This window comes from Lathyrus oleraceus, chromosome 6 (genome assembly GCF_024323335.1).
Source record: "Lathyrus oleraceus cultivar Zhongwan6 chromosome 6, CAAS_Psat_ZW6_1.0, whole genome shotgun sequence".
NCBI lineage: Eukaryota > Viridiplantae > Streptophyta > Magnoliopsida > Fabales > Fabaceae > Lathyrus > Lathyrus oleraceus.
This window is the reverse complement of record NC_066584.1, coordinates 145,807,054-145,825,581: the sequence shown is the minus strand read 5'-3', so window position 1 is coordinate 145,825,581 and position 18,528 is coordinate 145,807,054. Positions and strand designations below refer to the sequence as shown.

Sequence of the window (18,528 nt, the reverse complement as noted above, 5' to 3'; positions counted from 1 at the left end):
TTTTTCTTTTGTGTATTTTTAACCATTTTAAAGCTACCAAGAATTTAAAATTTTGTGCATTCAATTTTTCATTCAAATAATGAGTTAAAGAAAGAAAAGGTCACAACATTGAAGGAAGAAGATATGTGTGTGTGTGTCTGGGCGTAATGATAATAATCGTTATAAATTATTGTGTGTGCGCATTGATAACAGTGATTATAAATTATTATTATTCATCAAAACGATGAATATCCTCTCCTTCCACCATATTTTAATGTGTTATCGTTCATCCTCAAGCTATTTATGATAGAATAGTGGACTCAATTTGTATTATTTCATGAGTTATTATTTTAAAATCAGCAAGCCACCTTATTTATACCTATAAATGTGGAGTTAATCATGAATAGAAAATCAAGTTGAATTATGTTAAATAAACCCCTTGTATGATTTTGAGAGCTTTACTCATTTAATTCTTGATTGGACCAGACTTTTGATATTATCATGAAATCAAATTTTCTGTGGTGATGTTCACTAAGGTTTGTCATCCTTTCTAATTCATAGAAAGAGTGCGACGCCTTATTTCTATCATTTTTCATCAAATTTTTTTAAATTTTTCGTTGTTACAATTCTGTCCAAACTCAAATTGTTACTCAAAATTCATTATCTTACTACATTTCATCTCATAAAAATCAAATTGGTTAGATATTATAATAGTAGATAATATTAAATATGTCAAAGATTTTCATATTTTCTCTAAAAACTTTTGTTGATATATGTCAACGTTCTTGTAGTGTATTAATGAGAAAGTTAGATGTTGGTCAATTTGATAAAAAAAATTAAGGGAGGTTAAGGTCTATTTTAGAATTAAAGAAGAATAATGTCATTTTAATAAACTTTAGGAAATGTGAGTAAAATTTTGAACTTTAAATTGGTGAAATATTTAATGAAGGAAAGAAAAAAGTATTGTGTTATTTTAGAAAAAATGAAGATCAATTCATATTATAAAGGAAATCAATAATATAAATTATTGAAATATTAACGATATTGACATTTAGGAATGTCCAATAATGAAAAGCATAAGAAATAAAGTAGAAATACCTTTTTATGAAATGGATTTTTCTCAATTTCTATAAAAACTCTAACTTTAAAAAGAATGAAAACAATATCTTGAACAAAACTTATGCATTGACTCAAAGGAAACTATTTATATCAATAAACTTCAAAAGACAAATTTATTAGAGTTGAATCTTTACAGATGACGACAATCTTGATATTTTGAAATCTTGAATATTTTTGAACTGTGTAAGTACTTTTTTCAATTAAATGAGTAGAAATCTCTTATAGTATTATTAAAGATGAATCATTTATCTCATCATGAGCTTGAACATCAATATTAGAGGAGTGGAAATGATTCTTTCTAACATTATCTTAATTCAGCTATTAATTATATACAAAGCTATATGGGATCACCATAAATAACTAACTAACGTATAGGTGATTGTTACTTGCACACCAAATTGAATACGAACTAACCAGATGCAAAGTAAGTAACTAACTTTTAACTTCTTCTTCTTTATTATGTATTAGCGTCCCACAAGTTAAAATTTGATATATGTTTATCAAATTCAATTTGGACATAAGAAAGGAGAAGGGCTTAGGCAAAAGGGAGGTTTGAAAGAAATAGAAAATTTGGTTATGGGAAGAAACATGAAGCAATTTTAACACTTCGTCCTGAAACTTTTCTCTAATAACGTGGCAATCTATTTCTAGATGTTGAGTGCTTTCATGAAAGATTGTATTGACATCTATATGTAAAGAACTTTGTTTGTCATTATACAAGACTGGAATATTGAGGCATTTAACTTGCAAATTATGTAACAAGTATAATATCAATTGAAGTTCACATATGAAGATAGCTAAAGCTCCGCATTCCGTCTTCAAGGAACTTTAAAACACTGCAGGAAACATTATAGTGAGCTATTGAAAGCTTGACCAAGAATTAACTCAATTGTTGAGTAATGGATGTTATATCTGGTCTTGTGGTGTTCAGGTAAATCAATATGACAATAAATCTTCAATATGATGTAATGTCTTCATATGAAACATTATTGTCACTACACAACTTAATGGATGGATCATATGGACTAGTCACGTGATTTGAACCAAGCAATCTCGAGTCTCTTAAAAGATAAATGAAATATTTCTTTTGACATAGTGATATACCTTGTTTCAAGTGTGCTACCTCTAATTCTAAGAATTATTTGAGAATAACAAGATCCTTGATTTTTAAAGTTGTGTGTAAGGCATCTTTCATATGTTGGATTTCAAATAGGGAAATTCCTACTAAAATCAAATCATCAACATATACAAGAAAGATAGTGAAATATGAGTCCATAATCTTAACAAACAATGAATTCTCTGAAGAATATTGTTTTTGATTATATTGAACAAGAAGAGAGGTAATTTCTCATACAATTTCCTACTAGCTTATTTAAGATTATAGAGAGAGACAAAGTTAACTTGCACACCTAGTTTGGTTTAGAGGATTGACATTAAATGGTATTACCATATACACATGCTCATGTAGTTCACCATGTAGAAATGCATTGTTGATATCAATTTGATGAAAATGCCACTTGCTAACAGCTGTAAGAGCTATGATAATTGTAATTGTAGTGAGTTTGACCACTGATGAATAAGTATTTAAATAATTCAAGCCTTCTATTTGATTATACCCTTTGGTAACTAGTCTTTCCTTTAACCTCTATATGCTTATCCTTTAGCAACTATTAGCTTAATTGGATGGAACGTAAACATGTTCCCAAGTGTTAATTTTATCAAGAGCACTAAGCTCGACTTTTATAGGAAGATTCCAACATTCAAATTTGCTAGCCTCATTGTATAATTTAGGTTCAGTGTGAGTGATTATCGATAAGAAAAAACAATAATTAAAAGGAGATATTTGTGCATAAGAAGAAAAATTAGATAAGGAATAAGAGGTACCTAAAGATGATTGATTTGGTGTATCAATGAATTATTGGACATGTGACTCCATACACAAGAGGGGGTGTATTGTGGAGGTTCGAAAAACTATGGTTTAAAACAAAATCATTTGCAAAATTAGAGTTTGAAAATATTTTGCAAAACAAACGAGTAAATATGCATCGCAAAATCAAAGCACTAGAAAAAGAGATAAGGGAGAAGAAAGAACACCAAAGAATTATATAGGTTCAGACTAAGATGACCTAATCATGTCCCCAAGAATTATTCTTGAGAGTTTCTAATAAACTTGAAATCTTTAGAAGGATTTATCCACGAACCTCTTTATACAAGAAAATGAAGTTTTCAGGCTAACTTCTAACCAAATATCAAACAAGGCTTAAAGCGGTTAGTCTCTAAACCAAACAAATATTTTTCACAGGATGGTTGTAGCACCCAAATTTTGTGACAACTTAGCTTTTAATGTGTGTATCTTAGAAAAAAAAGAAATTAAGAGTTTTATTCACTTTCTCCCCTTATTTAGAAAAATTCAAAAAAAAATCTAAAAGAGATGAAATTCCTACCAAACAAAAGGAAGAAGAAGGATGATATTTTTTTTATCATATATGGCACCCTAACAAAAAAATTGAAAGGTCAAACTTAGGAGATTAAAGAAGCGTTTAATGGGAGGCAACCTATCAGATAAATTTTTATTTCATTTGCAAAATTTAAATTTCAGTTTATTTAAAGTAATTGTTTTTGTTTTGTAGCATGTCACATTTAGGAGCAGAAGGACAAAGACTTGAGAAATGGATTGAAAGAAGAAAGAGAGACTAAAAACTCTTTCTAATCCTATTATTTTTTCTTCTAATACCTTTTCACTTTCTAGTGTTGTTGTTGTTGTTGGTGTTTCAGGCAATGGGTCCAAAGCGAAGCCGCTCTTAACGAGTATCATCGTCAATTAGACGAGGGCATAGTGATCTAAACAGAACCAAGACTTCAACAATACCATGCAAGACGTACAATACTTTTTCCGCTCCAATGACATGTTAATTTAGAGTTTTATGAATTTGTATTAATTTCTCAATTCCCTTTTACGTCCAATAAGTCAATCTCTCAAGTCAATATAGAGTATTAACTACAATACTTGGTTCCCCTTTGTACCAATAGATTTATGTTTATCTTTAATAAACAAGTTTGTTGTTACTGTTTCTTTCATATTTACAAAATTCAATTTTAGCAGTGAACAGATGAACCATAAGCATCATAAAAAACAAAGGTGATCATCAGGAAAGTTCCTTGCGAATTGGGAGTTGAGGAAGAAAGGAACAACCAACTAACTTGTGCTCAATCTCCAGATACCTCAACTAGTAAGGTTTGAGTCAAATGTTCCATTATTTACTTTTCCTTCTTATGAGAGTATCCGTACAATTGTTATTTTCTAGAATTTTCATTATTTATGATTTAATATATTGGTTAGAAAATGATATAAACATGATATACATGTTAGTTTGGAAAGGCTAAGAGTTTACCATAAACAAGTGCCTCAATGTGTATTTATCAAAGTTTAAGTTCTAACATGTATATCATGTTTATATCCTATTCTTTCGGTGACGTAGGCATAATAATTAGCCAATTGACTTAAAAGATTAAATTTTTCCACCTCTCTTTGGAGTTAGGTAGAAAATTTAGTTCCTTGATCATATGCAAAAGAATAAGTTTGGGGTTGCTCTTGGAAGTGAGCAAAGTTTAAGTTTGGGGTTGGTATACTAGAGATTTTAGTCAAAAAATCAAAAATAGAAATGAGAAAAATCAAGAAGTCAAAGCAAGTTCTTCAAAAAAATGAGAAAAGCAATGCTTAGGACCATAAAATGTTAATCTCTAGTACCAAAGTAATTAAGCAAGAGTTGATATGAAAAGGAATATGATAATATAAGGAAAACTATATACCTAACTCCAACGGTGTAATCCTATTATTCCAAATTATCCTACCCTGACATAAGCCTCATTACAACCTTGAAAGACCTCCTAAAGTGTGTGTTTAGATGAATTTGATTTATTTTATTACAAAATTTACAAACTTATGGTAAAATACTTTTGTATGTTGATAGTGTGATTACCCTGTCAATTTGAGTGAAAAATTAGTGAGCTGAGAGACATGTTGAGTACTTGTTGTGTTGAAAGAACTTTTCCAAATTTGCTCGATTGAAGTCAAAAACTGAAATGATGATCATGTAACACAACCGGCGATGTTCATTCGTTATCATTGCAATTTGTTTTTCTGTTTGAAATATGCAGTTGCAAACGAGTTACTTGAGGACCCAAGCTAGGGGAAATATACCCGAACATATCGCACACTCGAACATACAACAGAGTCGCCATCGAACTTTATTTATTCCCGAAGGAAAGGAAAAACATAGATAAAACTCGGGGAAAGAGATATGCTGGGTAAGGAAGTCGGTTATGCAAGGGGAAGTTATTAGCACCCTAAACATCCATGGTACTCCATGGGATCCATTTTGATTGTTCTCGCTCGAATAGGTGTTATATCTAAAGATTACTCGCGAAAGAATAGGGAAAAGAAAGGAAATAGATAGAGTGCTCGATGAGGATTAAGGCCCTCATGCCTACTTATCTTCATAGTGCAATGAGGAATTCATAGCTCTGTAGTTCAAAGAACTAGTGGTGGGAGATGAAAAGAATTATGATAAAGGTATGGTCCAAACCAAAGGATTATGTTTTGAACTCCAAAAATGGTGAAAACATGAACCCAATAGTAAGGTGTCTATTACCAGTACGTGGGCTAGCATGGCTGCCGCTATAGGGTAATGCCAAAAATACAAAAAAATAAGTTTTTGGGGATGATCCAAACAACTCTTGGTTCACAAGGTGACGCAAGAAGGAGCACAAAGAGGTAATGTACTTGACTCAAATATAACTGGTATATCACATGGAGTAAATGAAGGTAGTATATGAACGTATCATGGAGATGAACAGAATCAAGTGACCAAACTCACATAATTGAATAGTTTGTAACAAGTGAGTGAAGAGGTGTAATTGTTTGAAAGCGAAAGGTGAAAGTGTATTGGAGTCCATAAGAGAAATGGGATTTGTACCATAGAGGGAAACGACGATAAACGATACGTGGAACATTGTTTCCACTATATGATATTTAGCCAAAAAAGAAGGAATTAAATGTTTGGGTATGAGCCAAATAACTCTAGGTAGAAATACCGACTTTTCGCTAGGCGTCCAAAAAAGGGTGTATATGGCTATCCAAAGAAAGTTGTGTTTCAATGTCAACGAAATAGTATGTCACTAGGGTGAATGGTTTATGATCGAAGGTAGATAGTTGGTCGTGAAAGATATGGATGATGCCTTAAGGCGGAAGGAAGAATAATTAGAAGTATGCTCACCAAGGATTCGCATCCTCGTGCCTGCGTATTCTCATTATGCAACGAGAAAGTCAGAGCAATTGTAGTTCGTGAAACCATGAGAACATAGAGAGAGAGAGATAAGTGATGAAAAGTATAACTTGCACCAACAAAATGCTATCAAGGGAACCCACAAATGAATGGAACTTGGAATCAAAGAGCAAACAAGCGTCTTAGCCAAGAAGAATGAATTAAATGTATGGGTAAGATGCAAACAACTCTTGGTTCATAAGGTGGATTGCCGATATATCATTCTAAAAGGGTATATACGGGGCCCAAGAGAAAGTATTATTGTGTACAAGGGATCAATATATCACTGGATGTGGAACAAACAGTTCGAGATCAAAGAAGAATAGTATCTTGGATCCAAGATGAGATAGACTCTGAATCGAAGAGTAAACAAATGTCTTAGCCAAAAGAGAATGAATTAAATGTTTGGGGACGATCCAAATAACTCTTGATTCATGAGATGGATTGCCGATATATCGTCCTAAAAGGATGTACAAGGAGTCCAAGGAGGAATATATTCGATCTCAAAAATATGGTATTGATTGATGAATGAAGAATGATTGATTAATAAATATAATAGCTCGCGAAGAAACTGGGTTCTCCTGCCTACGTATCCTTATAGTGCAATAAGGAAATCAGAGCTTTCATAGTTCGACCAACTAGGGTTGAAAACAAGATGATTAAAGATGAAAGAAGAGTGATAGAATGATTGAAAGAGTGGAATAGACTTTATAGTTACTTGATAAGAATCACACTAAAGTCTATGAGTAAAGGTGGATACGATAAGAAATGGGCAAAATGTCCCGCACCTAAAGATATCCAGAATGAGTGTAGGAAAGCTCAAGTCTCATTCCTTGTTTTACTTAAGGCTCGTGGCATGTAATTCTCATCCTAACTTTCAAATTGCTGGAGGAGAATCTTTGTTGTTGTTTCTTGCAATGATTAAGAGAGGGAGACTTGACAGTTGATTGACGAGAATCATACTAAAGTCTATGAATAAGGGCGAACACTTTGAATAGCTAGGGCCTACGCCTCGTACACAAAGTCGCTATAGACAAGGATAGGAGAAACTCCGTCTCATCATTCCTTATTACTTAAGGCTCATGGTGTATGATACTTCTTATAACTGACAAGTTGTTGGAGAAGAATCTTTATTGTAACTCTTGTGTTGGTGTTATTTTGCGTGAAGAAGACTTGGTAGTGTATTTGATTCGTATTGCATTAAAGTCTATGAATAAAGGTGAACGCTTTGAATAGCTATGGCCTACACCCCGTACGTAGAGTCGCTCTAGACAAGGATAGGAGAAACTCCGTCTCATGATTCCTTATTACTTAAGGCTTGTATCGTATAATTTGAATTGCATCAACCAAGTGTTGGCCTTTGGTTTATCTTGTACAATCTGCTGCTTGATGTGACTGAGGATGCTTCCAATAAGAATCTGACTTGAGGCCTTGAGCTCCACAACTTAGAGAAAGAAGTCTTATTAAGTGACAAAGGGTATTTTGGCCACTCAATTTAGACTGTGGGTTTATACAAGTTCAAAGAATTTAATTGATCAAAATTGTTTTTGACCAATTTGAATCGAAAGGTTTGAATTAATTGAAAATTAAGATTAAACCTAATCTAATGGTTAGAAATGAATCAATCTATCCTAAGGGATCATGTAATTTTTAGTCAAAAACTTGATTAAAATTCTAAGCTAAAAATTCTAAGGGAACATGCCATTGTAAGGTAAAAATAACAAAATAACCCCTAAAGGGTAAAAAGGTCAATTTACAAGAATATGTCTAATTTATCCTAAAATTGTGATCGAATCCTAACACTATTCTAATGTTAGAAATTAATCTAAATTTATTTATATTCTAAAATCAATTAAATTCTAAAATCAATTAAATTCTACTTAAACTACATTTAAGTTTTAATTGAAATCTAAAAGCCATATTAAAGAAATTAAGCTAAAATCTAAAAACCTAATTAACCTTAAAATCTAATTAAATCCTATTTTCTAATCTAATCAACAATTACACTAAATCAATTCTAAATCCAAATTAAACTTCTAAAGTTTCTAATAAGAACAAAATCCTAAAATCCTAACTATAATCTAATTAAGGAGTCTAACTAATCTCTAAAGATCAACACTAAAATCCCAAACTTAAACACCAAGAAATGGAATCAAGGTGAAATAAAATGTAATACATCAAGGGGGTATAGAAATTACGCTAGGGGTGTAACTAGCAGACCCAAGGTCTGCTAGGGCCAACGTAGTGTCGGCCCATCCGAAGGCCGAAAGAAAACTACCTTCAGTCCACAAGAAGGCGTGACTTGGGGGGTGCGGATAGTGGTGAACAAACAGAAGGGATGTGTGGACAAGAACTTCCACGTTTGGGCCCTAGGCCCAAACCTAAATTAGGAACAACATCCTGGAAACAATTGGGAAAATTTTACCTTGTACCCCTACAATTAATCCCATACCCCTACAAAAATTTAAAAATTCTCATTTTACCCTTAATTGGTTTTAACCAATTTACCATTTCATTTTTACCATTCAGTTGAAAATTACAAAAATTACACTTTCACACCCCTCGCACCGGAACTCTTTGGAGAAGACTTCCGGTATGTATTTTTCCAAACCGGAAGACTTTTGGGAAGACTTCTGGAACACAAAAAAAGCAAACCGGAACACTTAAGGAAAGAGTTCCGGTTCACATAAAAAAATTTCAAAAAAAATTTGCATACCGGAACTCTTTGGAGAAGTGTTCTGGTTTGCTTTTTTTGTGTACCGGAAGTCTTTCTTTAAGTCTTCCGGTACGTTTTTTTTTTTTTTTTTTTTTTTTTTTTTTTAATTTTTTTTTTTTTTTTTACAGAAATGAAAAATCTTCCCAAAATATGTGTAGATACTACTGATGCGTTTATGACGACGGAAAGATTTGGTACACGAGAAGAGGTTATCAGATGGATTAAAGAGGTTGGAATCGACAATAAAGTAACTGTTATTATCAGTCGTTCAGATACTGAAACGGGGAAGAGAGGGAGAAGTAACAAAATAATATTTGGCTGTGATAAAGGTGGGAAACACAAGATTAGTGATTGTGGTACCCAAAGTGCGTCCAAGAAATGTGGATGTCCATTTAAAATCAGGTCGACTCCGGCGAAAGATGGATCTGGTTGGAAGATTGATGTAAAATGTGGGTTACATAATCATGGTTTACCTGATAGATTAGAAGGTCATTCGTTTATTGGTAGGTTGACCACAGATGAGAAGCAACATGTCGCTGATTTGGCAAAGAGACATGTAGCACCTAGAAACATTTTGCTTTCCTTGCAAGACAAGTTTCCTGAGAATGTCACTCGTATTACGCAAGTATACAAGCATAAGAGTGTGATAGAAAAAGAGATAAGAGGTCCAAGGAGTGAGATACAACATCTGTTTAAGCTTATTGAGGATGCAGGATATGTGTATTGGAGTAGAAAAAAGGATGACTCGGAAGTGGTGAGAGAGATATTTTGGGCACATCCTGATTCAGTGAAGTTGTTGAATATATTTCCGATTGTGTTAGTTATGGATAGCACCTACAAGACAAACAAATATAGACAACCTTTGTTTGAAATTGTTGGCATGACATCGACTGAGTTGACTTTTGCTGTTGGATTTGCATATATGGAGTCTGAGCAAACAGAGAATTTTTGCTGGGTATTGGAGAAATTAAAAGAGTTGTTTGTGAAGAAAGACATGTGTCCACAAGTGATTTTGACAGATAGAGATCTTGCTTTGATGAAAGCAATTGAAGTTGTGTTTCCCAACTCGATTAATTTGCTATGTAGATTTCACATTAACAAAAACGTTGGTGCCAAATGCAAACAACATGTGGTGAATGACCTGCAAAAGACGATAGACACATTATGGATGGAAGTTGTCTGGGCTAGTGATGAGGTTGAGTATGGTCAGCGGTTGCATCAACTTGAGCAAGCATGTGTTGATTATAGTGGATTTATTAATTATGTGAAAGACACATGGTTGACTCCACATAGGCATAGATTTGTTGGAGCATGGATTAATCGAGTCCTACATTTGGGTAACACAACGACTAATCGGTACGTCTTATAATTTTATATTTGATATTTTTTTTATGTTTTTTTATGTGTTATTTTCAATATCTGATATTTTTAATACTTGATATTTTCAATATCTAATGGTATTTTTTATATCTGATATTTTTAGGGTTGAATCTGCTCATTGGAAGTTAAAGCAGATGTTAGGAAACAGTATAGGTGACATGGTCAAATGTTGGGAAGCCATGAATAACAACTTGAGGTTACAACTGGGAAACATTAGAGCTTCATTTCAAAAGAGTTTTTACGAAGTTGAGAACGCGCACGTAAGTCCCTTTTATGGTTATTTGCGTGGTTCCGTATCTCGAGCTGCTTTGAGACGTAATCAAAACATGAAATCTATATTATTATGTCTATTATATTCAAAGCTTAATACATATAATCAATGTGAACGAGAAATATGCAAAGCTTCAAATAAATCAGAAAACTGTGGATCTTCCTCTTCAGCATTAACCTGTCTCAGATAGCGACGAATCAATGTAGATACACGAGCCCAATCAGGATCAGATGGCCCGGCGTCATATACAGGAACGGGTACCTCTCTAGGAGCGTCACGATGGGGAGGGACCAACCGTGGATGGGAAACACGATAATACCACTCCGGATAACCGTCTACTACCTCAGATGGAGTGGTGGCCACGGAAGATGAACCGATCACATCGACAACACTCTGATGGTAACTGATCCAATCAACATCAATATCCGTCGCCATCATACAATCCAGAGGTGGGGATGGAACATACTGCCTATACCCGAACTGACGTAAACATCTATCAGGCAAGTATGGAACAACTGTTTCACCCCACTTCAAACAGCCCCTGTAAAGACATATCTCATCAAATACACGCCATGCTCTATGATCCTCAAATGGTCGCCAGATGAAGTCGGTAGGTGTCAGCTCGTCCAAAATAGGTCGTAAATCATCGACCTTCAGGACTCCCTGTCTGTACGACCATCTCATCGCTCGGGGAAGACCACAGTTTCCAGCAGGATTCCAATTCTCCCCTCTTTTTCCAACAGTTGGAAAATACTCGTGAATCCAACACTGTTACAAAATAAAAACATAATAAATAAAACAAATTAAGTTACAATATTTTATAAAATGAATCCAACACTTAATTAACAAAATTAAATTATATACCTGTAGGAGAGTAGGATATCCACCTAGCTGTTTGCAACTGTACATGGACGCATCTCCAAGATATCGGTAGAGGGTAACTAGTGCAGCTGCTCCCCAACTATATCCTGAACATCCATCCAAGTCCCTAAACAGGAGGAGGTATCGTGCCTCTACAAGTGTAAAGGTCTTATCAGCAAATATGGTGGATCCCACCAACATCAATAGATATGCTCTAGTCGCATATGCCCAGCTGGAAGCAGCCCTATGATGTACGAATATATCATATAACCATTCCAACTTGTAATACGACCCCCTGCAGCTCCGAACATGTGACTGTGCCTGACTCTGTGACACTCCTAGGTAGTCAACAGCAAGTTCAACAGCTAGCTCTTCAGTCACATCCTGAGGACTCCAAAAGATACCCCTAATGGGCAAGTGAAGTAGACATGCGACATCATCTAAAGTAATGCTCATTTCACCAAACGGCATGTGAAATGAAGATGTCTCTAGATGCCATCTTTCCACAAATGCAGAGACAAGATTTGTGTCTATCTTGTTCAGACTCGTTCTCTGCAGTGAAGCTAAACCGGATCTAGATACCCAACTCTCCATCTGTGGTGGAAGAGCCAATGGAACCCTAGAATTCAACTTCAGGCCATGTCCGGCAACCTTCAACTCTTTCTTTGGTCCTCTTTCCTAAAAACAATTAAAACACATATTAGAAAACAAATTATAAAATATTCAACTATTATTCATTTTCAAATATAGTCCGTTTACTTACCTCACCGAACCATATATGTCGAGCAACATGATGCTTGTACTTCACCAAAAGAGATGTATCGTACGGCCCTCCTGGATATCCAGTCGGCTCAGCTGCAGCTGCAGATGAAGATGCACCCCGGTCTAACGTGCGGACTGGAATCCGGCCATCTGCACCTCTTCTTCGAACCACTGAAATAATGTTAAAAAAAATAATTAAAATTAAAAAAAAAAAATAAAAAAATTACGTACCGGAACACTTCAAAGAAGAGTTCCGGTACACATCATCCAAACCGGAAGTCTTGAAGAAAGTGTTCCGGTATACAAGTATACAAACCGGAAGACTTTCTAGAAAACTTCCGGTTCAGTGTCCATAAAAACAACAAACCGGAACACTTTAGAGAAGTGTTTCGGTACACACTTTTCAAATCGGAAGACTTACTCTTAAGTGTTCCGGTATACAATACAAAAACGCCAAAAAAAATTCTTCTCCGGAAGTCTTCAACGAAAATGGTAAAAAAAATTTGAAACGGAAAATATACCCTATTTATATGAGGGTATTTTGGTCAAAAAAATTTAAATGTAGGGGTATGGGTATAATTGTAGGGGTATAGGGTAAAATTTTCAACAATTGGACTAAAACGCTTCCATCGCAATAAGGAGTACTCTGTTCAAGGAGGCCATTAATCCAGAAGCGCAAAAACACGGCGGACCAAAACGCAACTCCGAGGGCGACGTCCTACTATGCTTTGTATTGCCGTTCACTTCCCCGACGTACACCGGTCTTTGTCCTCGCGATCACAGTGTTCCGTTTCGTCTCAGAGCACCTTCTTCATCGGCCGCAATCCATGAATCTATCTGTCGCCGTCAGCCGCGGTTCCGTCACAGATTCAACTCGACAATTCAGAGGTTCAGATCAAACGCCGCGAATCCAAACAACAACCTTCTAACCATGCTTGCTTGACGTGAAAAAGCGAAATCGGAAGAAATTCGCGCCGTGAAATCGAGATGAAGCTCAATGGAAGCAAGAAACACTTACCGAATTAACACGTCTTTTACAGGTAAACTTAATCTTTGCTCCTGCTTCTTCGTTTCGTCCTCTCCTCTTTTTCCTTGTTTTCAAATCCTTCTTCTTCTTCGAGATCCTTCTATTACTGTGCATTGTTATTGATCAAATGCGCGAGGTTGAAAAATCTGAATCGTATTGTTCCTGTTGCTGAGATTTTGCGTGTATACTGTGAGTGAATAGCGTGAGTGTGAACCCTCGAGGAGTGATGTATGTGAAAGGTTTATATAGATTGAATGTTGTTAGCAGAGTTAACTCTGCTAGATCTCCGCGGCACAAATCCGTTAGAGGTCGCTAGTTATGGAAATTTGTGAGAGTTAGTTAAAGAAAAATCTAAAATCTGCAGTTAAGAGTTAGTTTTGGAATCATGTTAGAAATCGTTTTCAGTTAAGAGCTTGTTTTAGAATTTTGTTAGAAATCGTTTTGCAGTTAAGAGTTGGTTTTGGAATCATGTTAGAAATCGTTTTGAGTTAAGAGCTTGTTTTGGAATTTTGTTAGAAATCGTTTTCAGTTAAGAGTTTGGAATTGAATCCGTTATAGATTATTACTGTTACTCTATTTGCCGTCAAATTGGCGTGGATTTAACAGGGTGAATTATTTGCAGGGATAATGATGTGAAGGTTTGGAAGCTGTTTCTTTCTGCGTTTCAAATGCTTGGCAAAGTTATAGCTTCACTTCGTCTCAAATACGTACGGCATTGCGTTTCGGTTGTTCATGCTGGATTTTTGTGGTTTCCGTTTCATGCTGGCTTGTATGGACCGCGTTCTTCAATCCGTTTCTGTTATCTGCTGCAAAGCAGATGGTACTCAACACTGTAATGGATAATATGGATATTAAATGGATATTTGGGGTTAATTGGTATGTGGTTGGATATGGAATTGTTTAACGGATATAACTGGATATTTGGGGTTAATTGGTTTATGGTTGGATATGGAATAGTTTGATGGATATAACTGGATATTGGATTAATTGGATTGTGGTTGGATATGGAATGGTTTAATGGATATCTAATCATGATTTAAAATTCCATTAATAGAATCAAAACCTAAAATTCAATTGAAATTACAAATTTACAAAAACCAAAATTCAATTGAAACCAATTAAAATAAATTCCAAAATTTAATTGAAATCAAAATCAATTAAGATCAATTTCCAAATTCAAACCATTAAAATCAATTTCAAAGTTCAATCAATTAAAATCAATTTCAAAATTCAATTGAAATCAATTAAAATCAATTCCAACCTTCAATCAATTAAAATCAATTTTAAAATTTAATTGAAATCAACTAAAATCAATTCCAAAATTTAATTGAAATTAAAATTAGCTAAGATTAATTTCAAAATTCGATCAATCAACTTCAAGATTCAATTGGAGTTGGAATCATTCAATTGCACTTATGATCAATATGAATTTTGACACGTCTCTGATCCATTCTAATTTCTTTAAAAGGGGATTTTATGCATTTTTTCAAGGGGAGAGCAAGGGTTATGAAAATTGGAGATTGAATCACGAATTAGAGAGCACAAGGGGTGATTTTTGGAGCACTTGAAGTCATTGAAGACCATTTGTTTACGGGACTTTTTATGTTATCTTTGTCTATCAATTGTGGTATTTTTAATTGCACTATGAGTAGCTAAATTCTTCTAGGTTAGGTCCTGTTAGGATGAACATATTTCTATATTGTTGGATTATATGTTGATTTGACCATTATATGAACCTATTGATCTATAATCTTATTCAATTGCTTCTTGTTCGTAATGCTTTTTATGTGAGATACTCTTTTAATCTAATTTTGGGCACATAGGAAATACTGACCATTAGTCTATGTGTTGGACCTAGGGGAATTCTTGTACTTATGCTGGTTGAAGAGGGATAGGAGACCCCGAGTAATGGCATAGAGAATTAACGTTCTATACATCGCCTAACCCTTCTTACGCTGGCGGCCTAGGAATAGAAAGCTCAGAGTAGTTGTTAGTGAGTTATTTCATGAGGGATCAGCTATAACGATTTTGTTAATTCACCTTGAGGTTATAGTGATCAGATCACTCATATAGGGCATCAAACATCAATAATAGAGGAGTAGGGGATTCTAAAACATAACATGGCCGCTCTCATGGCATTGTTTACTCGTTTATTTTTCTTGCTTGGAGGGAGTCCCTTTGCTGGTTTTTATAACCCTCATTTTTACTGGTTTTTATAAATTGCACATATTTTGTCTTGCTTGAAGGCAGTCCCTTTTGATTTGATCTTTTTTATTACTTCGACATTATCGGTACACTTGTCGAGAGGTCATCAATCAACCATGAGAGATCAACCAGTGACCATATAATAACTTGAGAGAATTACCATAAATTTTACCACGATTGTAACTACTTTAAGTGAACATACGACGACTTTAGCAAATCAGGTGAACAACGCCAACAACAACGGGAATTAGCAAAGAGACATGGGAGAAGAATAGATTAGGGTTCTGCGAGGTGGAAACAATCATTCTATTATTGTTGAAATTTTGAGTTGTGAAGAAGAAGAACCCTACGAGGAAGAGGTGATTTATCTTGGGAATCGATATTATCACAATGAAAATCGAGTGAAGGTTAATATTACATCTTTCTACGGATTGATGGGGGTGGAGAAGTTTCTAGATTGGAAGATCCACATTGATAAGTTTTCCTGATGTTATGGACATACCTGAGTACATGCAAGTTAAGATGGTGGCGATCAGGCTGAAGAGAATTGTTGTTGTCTGAGGGATAAACTTGTTGTTCAGAGGTAGAGGAAAAAAAAGGGGGCAAGTCACAATATGGTGAAGAATGAAACAATTGATGCTAGAGCAATTTTTACAAGAGTATTATGAACAAATTCTTTATAAGATGTATATTGAGTGTGTTCAAGCGAAGAGAACTGTGACATAATACACAACAGAGCTCATGTGTTTTTTGGAGCGCAATGAATTAAGAGAATCAGTGAGCTAGAAAGTAGCTCAACATATCAATGGCGTAAAGGGATCCTTGCAGGAGAAGATGGGTTTATAGAGTGTATGGATTTGTGGCTAAAGCATCCAGTCTAGCTTTGAAGGAATAATTGATGGAGAAACCCCCTCGAAATTTCTCATCTTTTAGAAGGTATTCGCCCCAAAATAAATTTGAATCCGCATGTGACAAGCAAAAGAGTGCAACAACCAAGGATCCCAACCTTGTAAATAAGGGGGCTAGCAGCTCTAACAATGTATAGTATGGTAAAGCACCAGTGCAAAGGTAGAATAAACCATATATAAAACCCACTAGAGACACATGTTATCGTTATAATGGAAAAGGTCACAGATCAAATGTTTATCCAAAAAGGAGAGTCGTTGTTGTTGCAGAAGAAAGGTCGGGGGAGGGGGAAGAAAAAGAAGGATTTGCAGTTGAGAACGATGGATATTCTAAGATTGATTTTGAAGAGGAAGAATCTGATGAGTGGGTAAATTTTGTGCTGTAGAGAATTTTACTAACATCCAAAGATGAAGGGCAACACACAAATTTGTTAAAAACACATTATTCTATCAAGAACAAAATGTGTAATTTGATCATGGATAATGGAAACACGGAGAATCTGGTGTTATGTAAATTGATATATTAATTGAAGTTGTCCACAGAATCCCACAAGAAGCCATACACCCTCGATTGGGTAAATAAGGGCTCCCAAGTTTGAGTAACGCTAACCTGCAGTGTTCCTGTCTCCATAAGAAAACATTATAGAGAAGAGGTACTTTGTGATATTCTTGATATGGATGTTTGTCATATTTTACTTAGTAGACCTTGGCAATTTGATAATGATATCACTTATTGAGAATATGATAACCTGATGATGTTTACATAGGGCACACATAAAATTGTTATGGATCCTATTTTCCACTTTTATAAAAAAAACTAGGAGGAAATAAGTCTAGTTTATTGGTGATGGTACAAAGTGAAAAGGAGCTTAATGAGGCTATTAAAGAAACTAAATATTTCTTCCAAGTGGTGAATAAAGGTCTGATGAGTGTTGTAAAGGAGGAAACAACAACTCTCTAAGAAGTGCTAGAGATCCTAGAGGATTTCAAAGAGCTAATCACAGGGGAACTACCAAACGATTTTCCTCCTATGCAAGATATTCAACATCATGTTGACCTTATTTCGGGGTCTGTCCTACCAAACCTTCCACACTATTGTATGAGCGATGACTTCTCAGCAAGTATACTGATAATGTCACAATAATGAAAAGATTGAATCTACAGGCACTACTATTTAACAAGAGAATATTATGCAATATATAGAAAATACTAAATGGGGGGGGGGGGGTTGTTGGTGTAAGCCCTAGAGGCCAATACTTTTGGTACTTGTATTGAATTATTTATTAATAATAAAAAGATTTTTCTTTATTACGTTTGTTTAATAAAGTCCCTAGAATAGCTAGTCCGTTTAATGTATCACGTGTGACTTAATCATGAGATCACATTAAACATAAGGACACTATTCTTAAAGTATCCGTAGTCGAGCTTTATTATGAAGTGGGATAATATTAAAGCATGAAGACTATTATGTATATAGACTGATGATCACATCTCATGGATCATGGATAAGGAGTTATCAAGTCTTAAACATAGGTATGAATATTAAGAGTAATATTTATACTATATTGACCCGCTATGAGAATACTATATAGAATGTTATGCAAAGTGTCATAAGTTATTCTCATGGTGATAATTGTGTATAACACCCTTCGACCTGAAACCACTATGGACCCTAGATGTAGAGTCGAGTGCCTTGTTGCTGATCAAACGTTGTCCGTAACTGGATGACCATAAAGACAGTTGATGGGTACTCCACGAAGCATGCTAAGGGACATGAGTGACCTAGATGGAATTTGCCCATCCTGCGTAACAGGATAAATGTCTATGGGCCCAATATTGAACTGGATAAGGATGACACGGTTTATGCCTTGTGTTCAATATAGACATAAGGGAAAAAGGGTAATTATACACATAAGTATTATCACAAAAGGATTTGTCAGATCACATGACATTTTCGTGTCTTGGGTAGCAGTGATGTG

At 34.9% G+C, this 18,528-nt stretch overlaps 1 protein-coding gene and 1 long non-coding RNA gene across 2 annotated transcripts; one reads left to right on the top strand and one right to left on the bottom strand.

The window, feature by feature from the left end:
* Positions 1-10,834: 10,834 nt before the first annotated feature.
* On the bottom strand, positions 10,835-13,034 carry LOC127092808 (protein MAIN-LIKE 1). Its single transcript, XM_051031702.1, has 4 exons — positions 12,934-13,034; positions 12,414-12,583; positions 11,654-12,328; positions 10,835-11,557 (listed from the first exon to the last, which is right to left on the bottom strand). The coding sequence occupies exons 3-4, from the start codon at positions 12,242-12,244 to the stop codon at positions 10,895-10,897; spliced, it is 1,254 nt and encodes a 417-aa protein (XP_050887659.1). The 5' UTR covers positions 12,245-12,328; positions 12,414-12,583; positions 12,934-13,034; the 3' UTR covers positions 10,835-10,894.
* LOC127092809 (uncharacterized) lies at positions 13,023-14,318 on the top strand. Its single transcript, XR_007792291.1, has 2 exons — positions 13,023-13,452; positions 14,062-14,318. It is a non-coding gene; the product is annotated as an uncharacterized LOC127092809 (long non-coding RNA).
* The last annotated feature ends 4,210 nt before the right edge of the window (positions 14,319-18,528 follow it).